Consider the following 12,184-nt stretch of genomic DNA (forward strand, 5'->3'; position numbering starts at 1 on the left):
TCACATATCATTGTACAGAATAAGTTTAATGCTTTATCAACCTTTTGAAAATATGCTTTTCATTATTGACTACACAAAAGAAGTACCAGAAGTACTAATCTTGAAACCAAATTGAGTATAAAACATACAGAACTACAGAAGTTGAAATTTCCATGCAACCTTTTATTACAGTAATGGTGTGCTTGTTTTGGCTGGGGTAGAGTTAATTTTCTTCCCAGTGGCTGGTACAGGGCTGTGTTCTGGATTTGTGCTGAACACAGGCTTGATAATACAGAGATGATTTTGTTATTGCTGAGCAGGGCTTGCACAGAGCCAAGGCCTTTCCTCCTGTTTGTACTCCCACTCTGGTGAGGAACTTGGGGGTGAGTGGAAGGAGACACAGCTGGGACAGGTGACCCAAACTGACCAGAAGGATATTTCAGGCCAAGTGATGCACACCCTGACACAGAGTTGACACACTGGCTTGACCTCAGACCTGCCTTGTCACTATTAACTTGCTTGCTGTCAATGGACTGTTGGTTGAACCTGGTTACTGTGAACAGACCTTCTGCTCCTCTGCCAGGCACCGTGGCACTGCTTCCACAGTGATGACACACTCCTGTGCCTACCTTGTCCCAGCTAGCCTTCCTTCACCTTCCCTTTGCTGCTCTCCCAGACACATCTGAGCTCTGTCAGGCCTCCTGCCACATTTGCTTCATTTTCTGCATGTCAAAAGAAGCCATTCTTGTGCTTTGAGAAGTTATTCTCGAAACAGCTCTTCAGAGCTCCTTTGCAATTCAGACTAATTCTCTCCTCAATCCTACCGAGCAGACCCCTGAACAAGACAAACATCTGTTATTATGTAGCACACAGTTCTAACCCTACTCATCATTCTGCTCACTTCTTTCTGGACATTACTCTCCTGCCCCAGACCACATCTACAACCAGTTCTTGCCTGTGAGCAAGTAAGGACAGCTGACCATCTCCCCCAGAGGAAGTTTTTATGCTTTTGTGAAACATACCCTTCTATTTCAAGACAGTTTAACAGCCTTATAGTTATGGCAAAATCAGGTTTTAGGTGCATACAAAGCAGTTCACTTTCATTCTATACATGTGCAGAGCCTTTTACCCACAAGTAATACCACAGCTACCTCATTTTCCAGCTCCATCTTTTGGCATGCCATTCACATTCTACAACTTATTTGAAAAAAACAAGGACTTTTACTTATCTGTTCAAATATTCATGTGCCATGTTCATTGTATAAACACACACAACATAATGCTCTTTTCCAAAGGACTAATATGGTCTCTGAATTAATATTTGCCTTCCAATGGATCTGCATTCCCCATGGGGCTTCTGTTGTAGCATGAGGGCAGGGTCATTTATTCCCACCTATCTCCATCTGCATCTCTAACAGCTGAGCAGAACTATACCAGCAGAAGTCATTTTATCATTATTTAAGAGATATTATATCAAAGACAGTTACAGCTTACACGGAACTTTCATAGTTGCTTTTGGTAAATGCTGCATCCAAGCACATACACCAAGAATATTTCTTGACTTTCATAGGACCGCAAGTGTTCCAGGTATCAAGTACCACTGGCCCTAGTACTCAAATCCATCTGTTGGTATCAGCAGATGAAAAAAACAACATACTATATGTTGGAATCCTTAAAGTTAGAGGGTTTTTAGGAAATGGTTAAAAAAGTATAGGCCTCAGGCTGAAGTTTTGTTAGCATTGCAAATACAGCAGAAAAGTTTCCCAAGCAGTAGAGCATATGTGACAAATAACAATAGGCCTCTGTAGAATTGGCTTAAGGATGGCAACAAGGTTATTTAATGTATATCTTTAGAAGGTTAGCATGAATAGAGCTCTGTTCTTTGTCTCTTATGAACCAGTCTTTGTTTTAACTACCATTACGTGTGTTTTATAAGATTGGATAGAATGCTTGTCAATATGTGTTGTTCTATGTATGACTGGCTGAAATCTAGGCTGAGATGGTTTTATGTCATTCTGTATCACCCCACCTTCTCTGACATTCCCTGTGGATCAGCGAGCTGTTAACATCCTGTCTCCATTGTATAGCAATGTTTTGAGACTGATGTGCAAATAATAAAAAAGGCTCTTCACTGGTCTGGTTTGTCCAGTGTTGTCCATATCTGGACGTTTTGCCGCGGCAAGTGGGTTCCTTTCTTAAGACGTGGATTCCTGACACAATTGGACCTATATCTACCCTTTGTCCGCAAAACTATACAGTTCTGAAATAAAGCAGCTATATTTAAAAGCATATTATCAGAAAAATGACAACACAGTCTCACCTTGAAATGATTCGCAGGGTGTATTAGTTGATGTGCTAGCATTTGCTGATGAAATCTGGACATTATCCAAATTCTTTTCTTTAGATTTTGAGCGAGGGTTTTCAAGAACCACCTCCTTTTCTCTACTTGAAGTCTGAACAAGAGAAGATGATGAAGTTTCACCATAGAGTCGTTTCAGTAATTTCGCCAAGAACACTGCAGGGTAAGAAAACTTTTTTTAATATGAAGAAATGCAGTGTTTAAAAAATATTTTAAGACTTCAGAAACCCCAGCAACTAATTGATATAAGACACTTTCCCTCATGTTGCATGGAAGTCTGTTTTGAGTAGTCTCTACCTCTCACAGGTGAAACTAAAAATAAATACATTTAAGTTCAAAACCTGAATTAGAAAAACAGTTTTAAAACACCCGAGTTCATTAGCAAGGTTACATTTAAAGTCTTCCATTTGACTACATTTTGGCAGTAAATTACAGTACATTCACAGACTAAACACACATTAATTTTTAAAACAAGAATCTTTCCATGCAAGTGTCATAAGGCTGCTCAAAATGCAGGTCTCTTCTGGCACAGAGGCAGCGCAATTGAATTACTCATTAAAATCAGTAAGCTACAAGGATTTAATCACACAGAAAAACCAGGAGTAGACAGCAGCAGAAACACATGGTAACCAGTTATTGCTACAGAATAATCAGTATTCTTACACGCCTCTTCTTCTTATGGACCCATTTCTGACGACACTGACAATCTGCTACAAGTTAGTCAAATGCAAGTATCATTCGATTAAAGAAATATATGCAAATAATCTACTCATTAACAAAACCATTACCTTTGTATATATACATGTACACTTCAATAACTTAAAAAGACACACTAAAGTATAAAGTATTACTAAAAGTTTTTATCTGTTGCAAAGCAACATCTCTGGTTTCATGAATTCGATGTGGTCAAGGGGATATGGCAGTATGTGGGGGTGGGAAAAAAGACATCTGGAGAAAAATGTTATCTAAACTGCAACCTCAGATTTAATATACATTCTGTGGACACTACACAAGCAACCTGCTGCAAATTCATAATAAAATAATTCTGCCAAGAGAAAAGAACTTCAATTGTCATAAGAAGAATGCATCCCACTGATGCTGAAGCAGAAAAACATTTTATAGTCCCATACCTTTTCAATAAATTACTTCACAACTGAAAAAAACCCTTCATCCTTGAACCACCAGTCCTCGATAGACAAACTGGAGCTCCAGTGTACCTTGGCAACTATGCTTTCTCATGTAAATGCTGAACTGCATGCTTTGCTATGGGCTATGATTACAGTTTCCAGACAGACAGACATGAACAAGTGACTGTGCATTTTCCTAAGGTTCCCTTGCTGGGCTAGTCTACAGCCAGAAAGACAAAAATCCACAATTAGTCTCCTCTGCTAAAGAAAGTGGATGGAAATAACCAGTGTAATGAGACAAAGTTAACTGCTTTGTGCAGATCTCTGACTCTTAAACAAGTTATCCAAGAGGTTTATCCTGAATCCTTTCCCCAAGTGCTGCTGCTAACACTACAGCATTTTAATAAACTACAGTACAGCCATTACCAAATGTCATGGTTTAATGCCAATAGGCAGCCCAGCTGCTTGCTCACTTTCCCCCACATGGAATGGGGGAAAGAAGCAGAAAGATAGGATTGAGACCATTCATGGGTTGACATAAAGACAGTTTAACAGGTAAAGCAAAAGTCATGCACACAAGCAAAGCATGGAATTCATTCATCACTTCCCATGGGCAGGCAGTGTTCAGGGATCCCCAGGAAAGCAGGGCTCCATCACATACAGTGCTGACTTGGGCAGACAAATGTGCCCCACCTCCTCCCAGCTCTGCATGCTGAGTATGGCACCAGATGGTGGGGGACACCCCTTGGGTCAGCTGGGGTGAGCTGTCCCAGCTGTGTCCCCTCCCAATTCCTTGTGCACTCCCAGCCTCCTTGCTGGTGAGGTGGGGTGAGGAGCAGAAAAGACCCTGCCTCCATGTAAGCACTGCTTAACAACAACAAAAAGATCCCTGAGTCATCAACACTATTTTCACCACAAATACAGAAAACACATCACCACAGGAGCTGTTATGAAGAAAATTAACTCTAGCTTATCCACAACCAATACACACATTAACATTCAAGCACTTGTACTGAGAGAACTGTTCTTCCAAAGCAAATGATCATTGACATACTGATAAATCTAAATATGCAAATACATCTCCAAATCTGCTGAGAAGAGCAGCCTCCTCATAACTACACTGTATTTTGTGCTCTCCACCTTGAAATGTGATTTCCCTAGTCATCTCTCTCCCCAAATTACATCACCTTTTCCTTTCCATTTTTAAAATTGAGGGCCTATATTCATGCACACAATAGCATTGCTTCAGAAAGCAAGACGAGACGTGCTGTGATGCATTCTTTCCTTCTAACTCCCATGGGGAGCTCTCCCCATTTTTAATACCTTTACTTGAGAAAGCAAGCTGATAGAATGACTGCTTGGAGGGTACAAACACTGAGGAGGTTATTCTTTGATGAAAATCTCTTTAGCTCAGAAAGAAGTATCTCGATCAGGAACAGTGACAGATTCACCAAAGCAACATCCACTTGGCTGGAGTTTTCAGCAGACACTGGAAGAAGCAGTAAGGTGTGGAGTGAGGGAGCTCTTCACTGCCTGCAAAGTTTTCACATCTGTGTCAGAGCATCTCAGCACTGACACAGGTCATCTCTTAAGATAACTAGCAATTTCCAATAACCATAACAAAATAGAAGGGACAAGTGTTGACACACAGACATTACAAGGTCCTTACTTGAAACCTGATGTATTTCAAGCCTTCTGAAGACAGCAGGAAGCAATGAATCCCAGCAGTTCATCTACCTCAGGTCAATGAAGAATCACAGAATCAGGTGAGTGGAAAGGGACCCACAAGGATCACTGAGTCCAACTCCTGTCCCTGAACAGCACCATCCTCAAGAGGCACATCATGTGCCCAAGAGCTCTGTCTAAACAATTCTTGAGCTCTGTCAGACTTGGTGCTGTGACTGCTTCCCTGGGGAGCTGTTCCAGTGCTCTGGGTGAAGAACCTTTTCCTGATATCCAACCTAAATCTCTCCTGACACAACTTCAGGCCATTCCCTTGGGTCCTGTCATGGTCACCACAGAGATCAGGGTCTGCCCCTCCTCTTCCCCTCACAAGCAGCTGTAACTGCAATGAAGGTCCCCCTCAGTCTCCTCCAGGCTGAACAGACCAAGAACCCTCAGCTGCTCCTCATATGGCTTCCCCTAAAGGTCCTTCACCATCTTTGTAGGTCACTTTTGAATGCTGTCTATACCTTAATATCTTTCTTACACTGTGGTGTCCAAAACTGCCCCAGCACTCGAGGTGAGGCTGCCCCAGCTCAGAGCAGGACAATCCCCTCCCTTGCCCTGCTGGCCATGCTCTCCCTGATGCCCCCCAGGACAGGGCTGACCCTCCTGGCTGCCAGGGCACTGCTGGCTCATGTTCAGTTTGTCACTGACCAGGACCCTCAGGTGCCTTTCCCTGGCACTGCTTTATAGAATCTCACTCCCCAGTCTGTCTGTACCGCCAGGGCTGCCCCATGCCAGGTGCAGAACCCAGCACTCGTTGAATTTCCTATGGTTGGTGATTGCCCTGCCCTCTGATCTGTTGAGGTCTCTCTGCTGGGCCCTCCTGACCTAGAGGGAGTCAACAGCTCCTCCCAGTTTTTATTGTCTGCAGATTTGGTTAGTATGCCTAGAATCCGCAGAAAGTGCTGAAAAAACTGACTTATTTTGAACTGTTTGGAATCCTAAGTATATTCTAGTCTGAATAAAAAATAAAACAAAAATCTGCCTGCAGCCCAAAACCTGAACAAAGTGGTCCTCAGTATAAGTGAACAAAGAAATTAGGCTCTGAGGAATACCCATTCTGCTATCCTCAGCAGCTTTACATGCTCCAAAGCAGCACTCTGCTTTGCAATTAACAGTCTGAGAACTGAGCTACCAAAACATTTTTCAGATGACAAAGGAAGCTCTTTCCAGAGAGTTTTATTGCTGCAATTACTTGAAAAAAAAGGTATTGTGTGATATCCACAAGCATTGGCTCAATCACAGGAGAAAGGTCTTGCCTGATGCTATGGAGCAGTTCTTGCCTATTGAAAACCTCTCCTTAACCTGGTGTCTCTGGTACTGTTCAGCATGAGAGATCAGTCCATTTGGTAAGAACTGCTCAGACCCTTCAAAATAACTACCCCTTAACAGAATATTAGCAATAAAGGAAATTCAAGCAAAAAATATCTACTACCAGAAATATATCTTACCTATTAGAGTTTCAAAATGGAGTAAGCTTTCTCTCACCATAGCCATGGCATAGTCAACTTAATAACCATATGGTCATTTCTTAACAATATTTTTCTATCAACATAACTCATGGAGGAACTGCACAGGTTCACGTAGTCTTTTGATTCTGATTAGGCTTTTCATTTAATTAAAAAAAAAAATCATTTTCCAGCTGAAAACATGCAGCAGTATTAAAACATTCCTACTGTGCAATGAGCTGAAGAAACACTGTAACACTTGATTTTCCAGGAATTCCTCAGTGACAAAAAGGAGTCAGTATTTTCAGACATGAGAACAAGCTGCAGTAGGTACCAAACAAGTTCCATGGCTAATTCTTGACAACTCATGTCTGGAAAGAGTGAATTACAAATACATCAGAAAACTGAAAAAGCACCAGGTGTCTACAGTTTGACATCACATAAAGAAAGCAAAGTTTAACTCCAAGAAATACAACGCAGAACACATGCCGGCTACTGATACAAATTGTCAACATCCCTGACCTTTCTACTACTAATTTCGCGAGAAGAATAAGGAGCATCCTTCAAATAAATGCATTTTTGACAGCTAGGTATTAAATTGACACCTTGACTGAATTAATATTACCTACATAACCAGACTATCCACAAACACACTGAAAGAGCACTGCAGATTTATGAATATTCTGGGGTTGGCAGCAGGACTTACCATGACTCAAAATTCAGTTAGGACTAGACTGCAACAAAAGCACGCTGAAGAACTGAACACATTAAGTTCAGAACATCAGAAATGCTCCTGTGCAGCAAGAGCTTCCTCAAAACATTTCTGTGGAGAATGCTTGCCACATACTTTTGGCTACCTCTCATCCATGCTGTAAGTGCCACCACATTTCTCATTTGGTTGCCTCCTGCCTACTTAAGTGGAAGTTGGGCAGCAAGAACAAAGTAAAACAGCATTGGGAGCACTGAACTCTGTGAAGCTTGCAAGTTGCCGTACTTGGTCTCTTTGTCTCTCCTACAAACAGAAGCTTTCCAAAAATGGAAGAATCAGGAACTTCTTCTAAAACCATCCCATGTGCAAGATGTGCTAATATGCTATTTCTGCTACAGCAGAAGGAAAGACAGTACAGCAGAATGGAAAAGGACGGAACGAGCAGACAGAACGATAATCCTCATGCAGAACATATGGACAAGGCTTCATTAAATGTTCAGTTCATCTCGGTTAGTGAAAAATTGCTCTTCAATATTCAAATGGATTTAAATCCTTGAAGTCTCTTTTATCATGCAAGTACCACATCTCCTATGGAGGGCACAACAGGACAGTTACTTTATAACGTGATCATAAAAATGACAGAACTGTTAAGGCTGGAAGGGACCTCCAGACATCACCCAGTCTAATCCAAAAGCTCAGAACAGGATCAACTGGAGCAATCTGTGGACGGCCTTGCCTAGTAGGATATAACAATCCCATTGCATGGATCATCTCCTCTTCCCTAATGATACCTGGACACTCTTGACCAGAGATCTTCAAGGAAACTACCTGGATAAGAGTGACTCTTGAAAAAGAGATGACTGTGTTTATCAGGACAAAGCATTTTAGAAGATTGCTACAGACAGAAAATGTTAGCTAGACTGCTATTCCTACCAGCTAGCAGGTGGAAGACTGATTATACCTTCAGGCCAGGAATCAATCATTCCTTTAAATGATGCCCCACAAAGTTTACTTTTCCTTTAACCATACAGGATGGTTTTATAGTTTGAGTTTTCTGGATCCTTTCTGAAAGAGTTGCTCAGCTGGCCAAACTGACGAACAAAGGTCTTTTCTCTGTGCTTATTTGGCCTAACACAGTGATTCTTGGGTCATGGCTCTGCAAGCCTCACAAAGACAAAGGCATTCAGTTTGTATTTCAGCCACCAGGGCAAAATGTAGTCTGAGGTTATGATGCCTGATGGCATGCAAGGTATCTTGTTTTGCCTGCAGATTAAACACTGCTCCAGAGACCCCAATGTCCACAAGACACCAGTTCTGCCAGTGAGCTCTGAGTGCCCAAGATGTACTTAGTAGAGATGATGGTGCATTGAGTACAGTCCCCTAGTAAACAGAAAGCAATACACAGAACCTCCAAGGATAACTATATTTATTAACCTTGACCTTAACTTCCCAATACAAGCAAAAGACACACACACATACACACACACACTGACCTTGGAAAAAACAAAACCTCCAATCATCAAGCACCACAGCCAAAACAGCCCACACAAAACAAAAAGGAATCAGCTGAAAGCTCAAACACCCCAAACCATTGCTAGAAATGGCAGAGACCAAAGGCTTGAAATAAGTCAAGAGAGCTTGTATGTGTGCACACCATATTCTAGTCCTGATTGAAATGAATAGCTAAGGAAGAAAGAGAGTAATTAACCTCTACAAAACATTCCATGGCAGCTGAAGAGGGTATCATTTCCCCACTCCCCCTCATTTTTACCAAAAGCATTAGAGCCATGCAGGGATATGGGAAGAAGAACAATGCAGTGACATGCAATTACATTCTGTGCAGCTTGACAGTTCAGATCATCTACAAGCTGTATCTAACATCTAAGATGGGATGCTCTTGTTCAACTCAGGAGAAAGAAACAGAAAATGTGATTTTCTTGTTATCAGCAAGGTCAGTTTTGCCAAGAGTGACGTATTTCCATTTCACCATGGATAGTGCATGCAAGCTAAAGCAAAGCACTGTAGCTGTATCATGGGAATAACAGAATTGATCTTTCCAACTGGGGAAAAAAATAGTGAAACATGTGGAACCCTAGCTGTGATCAAAGTACAGTTCTATGTACACAGGAATGGGTACAGTATTTTGCTTTGTGTTCCCAGTCTGCAAGCAGTCCTCATCCTGCAGGCGAAGCTATGGTAACAGGCTCTTACAACAGCAGCTAAAGGATAAAAAAAGGATAAAAAAGCAAGGACTACAAGATCTGCAGCAGAAAATTCAGGCTGAAGCTGACTGTCTCTTTCAAGAGGCACTTCTAGACAAACACAGAAGCTAACAGTTTACAAGATCTTGCATTTAGTCAAAGAGGAGGCCATCCTGCAGATCATCGACTACATCTTCAGTCTCCACACTTCAGATAAAATGCATCTATCTACAAATTTACAGTCCTTCCTTCCAAACAGCACTGCTATTTTATGGCATGCTTTCTTGAGGAAGACACCAAGTAATTTTTCAGCTTCATATTTCAGGATAGAATTCACTTGCATCCTAACACCAGAAAATGTACTACTCCATCTTGGTTGAATGACTGGGAGAAGTACTTTTACACACCTAATTACACTGAGACCCAAAAACTTGCACCTCAATACTTTTAATATACTTCAAAAGACTCTAGAGGAACTCCATAATTCATATCAGGGTTTTTTCTAGTGCCTTATCACCTTTGGCATAAGACATACACACAGACCATGTTTGCTATTTAGATTTGAAAAACTTGACTGTTTTCAGCACTTTTTCTTCCTCTCCTTACTAGGTTAAGGAATCCTGCATCATATAGGAACATGCTTCTCACTGGGGATTTCCCTGCAGGTTAGAAATCTTGATTCTGAAGTCTCTTTTGGCCTGGAAAGCATCTCTCAGCCTCACACACATAACCTTTAACCACCTGCCTTTGTCAAGAGAGCTCTTTTTTTGAACAAAGGTTGTTCATCCCATTTCTCCCACAAGCTGTGATGTTGCTTGGTTCTTGTGAGGTTTTCCTGGCTTTGTCTATTGAAGTCCAGAACGGAGACTGAGTAGAAACACCATGGTGAAATGCTGATATCACAAGCTGATTATTTTAAACTTGACTAGCTCCTTAGACAATCTTTTAGTTTTACAAGACTGACAAAACTTCAGTGACATATTAAAGGAAAAAATTTGTACAGTTCTTCACAGGATGTCCACACAAGGTGGGAATGGTCCTCTTTACAAGCATACAATTGGTCTCACTGACATTACACACAACATCAAAGCCACATAACAAATTAAAACCATTACAGATGGTTTCAACACCTATAGCTATTATTACATATTTAATGGCGAAAAGAACCCACATGTACTATTTGGGAATGAAACAATGGAAGGATTTAGTTCTATCCAAGGTCCAAGAATTCTGTGCTTGAACTACTAGGTATCAGCTGCATCTCAGTATGGTTGTTAACCAAAAGGTCACAGGGAGCTGCATAAGAAACAGATACTATCATTTTATATCTAGTGCGTAATAGTAACTTCACAATATCAAGGTTTGTCTCAAGACCACTGATGTTATTCTCACTGAAACAGCATCTATTAGTCTTCAACATCCCATTAGCTAAAAAAATTAGATGCTAATTGCTCTAATTTTACACCTGCCATACTCTTTATTACAGGTTCGAGAACCACAGTGGGGAAAAAAATCCATTTTTGGGCTCTAAAGTAGTAGTTGATAAAATATGTCTCCATTTATCTTTTTATTTAGCATTACTTTTTATAGCACATGGAAACCAACTTTGTTATCTAAAACTCAGTAATATAGAATTCTCCTGCCTGTGAGATAAATAAGCTGCAGCTGTTCAAAAGTTAAGTATATGGCATATATCAGGAAGATTGAAAGGTAGGAGAGGAAAAGAATACAGTGGTTACACACCCCATATCTCTGTATTCACCTAAATCAAGCAGTTATTACAAAGAGAGATTGACCTGTGAGCTTCCAGACCAACGCAGTTCATAGCAATTGCAGATACAAACCAGTAACTTATTGCTAGAAAAAGCCAACATTTATTTTCTCTTCCTAGCTTAAAAGAAACTTACTCAGCTAGACAAGCACAGGCCCTGTCACATTGCAGTTTCAAATCAGTAAGACTGCTGTTAGATCTGTCAGCAAATTCTACATGAGTGTGTAGTTCAACAGGAATCTGACTAATAGATGGTGCTATCCTGTCTCAACAAAGATTTTAGAGATCTGTCAGTAGGCCACCTTAATTGCAGCCACAAGCTCCTAGGCATCAAATAAACCTGACATGACAAAGATGATAAGAAGCTACCTTAATTGCAGCCACAAGATCCTAGACATCTAATAAAACTTGACATGACCAAGATGATAAGAAGTTCACAATGAGAACACCAGGATTTTAGGAACAGTTCTGCTGTTCCTAAGAACCTCATCTGCCTTGTAATGAGACCCTGCAAAATGTGCATTGCAACTGCAGTCCTGGGAAAACAGAGCATCTTCACCATGGTTTCAATTTGTGCATACTATCCATCTCCTACAAAACTTAAAAATATGTTTCTCATACTGTACCATTATCTTTTTCTTACTTGGCACAATCAAACACACCTCATTGAAAACATCTAAAGATATCTCATACCCCCTTACCAAAGCTCAATTTTGGTGACTACTATTACTATTAATAATCATAATTCTGGCCACTGAGTTGAGCCAAGTGTAAGCTACAGCTGCACAAGACTGTCAGCAGTGCCCTGGCAGCCAGGAGGGCCCACTGTGTTCTAGAGAGCATCAGGCATAGCTGGGCAAGG

General features: G+C 41.0%; 1 protein-coding gene across 1 annotated transcript in view; it reads right to left on the reverse strand.

Annotated features, from left to right (window-relative positions):
- ERICH1 (glutamate rich 1) overlaps positions 1–12,184 on the reverse strand; it is a 65,360-nt gene that overhangs the window by 46,869 nt on the left and 6,307 nt on the right. The window contains exon 2 of the mRNA XM_054280271.1: positions 2,300–2,494. Within this exon, the coding sequence (XP_054136246.1) occupies positions 2,300–2,494 (195 nt within the window). The remainder of the gene's footprint in view (positions 1–2,299; positions 2,495–12,184) is intronic.

This window comes from Melozone crissalis, unplaced genomic scaffold (assembly GCF_028551555.1).
Source record: "Melozone crissalis strain CALT ecotype California unplaced genomic scaffold, PUWL_Pcris_2 ptg000027l_1, whole genome shotgun sequence".
NCBI classification, from domain to species: domain Eukaryota; kingdom Metazoa; phylum Chordata; class Aves; order Passeriformes; family Passerellidae; genus Melozone; species Melozone crissalis.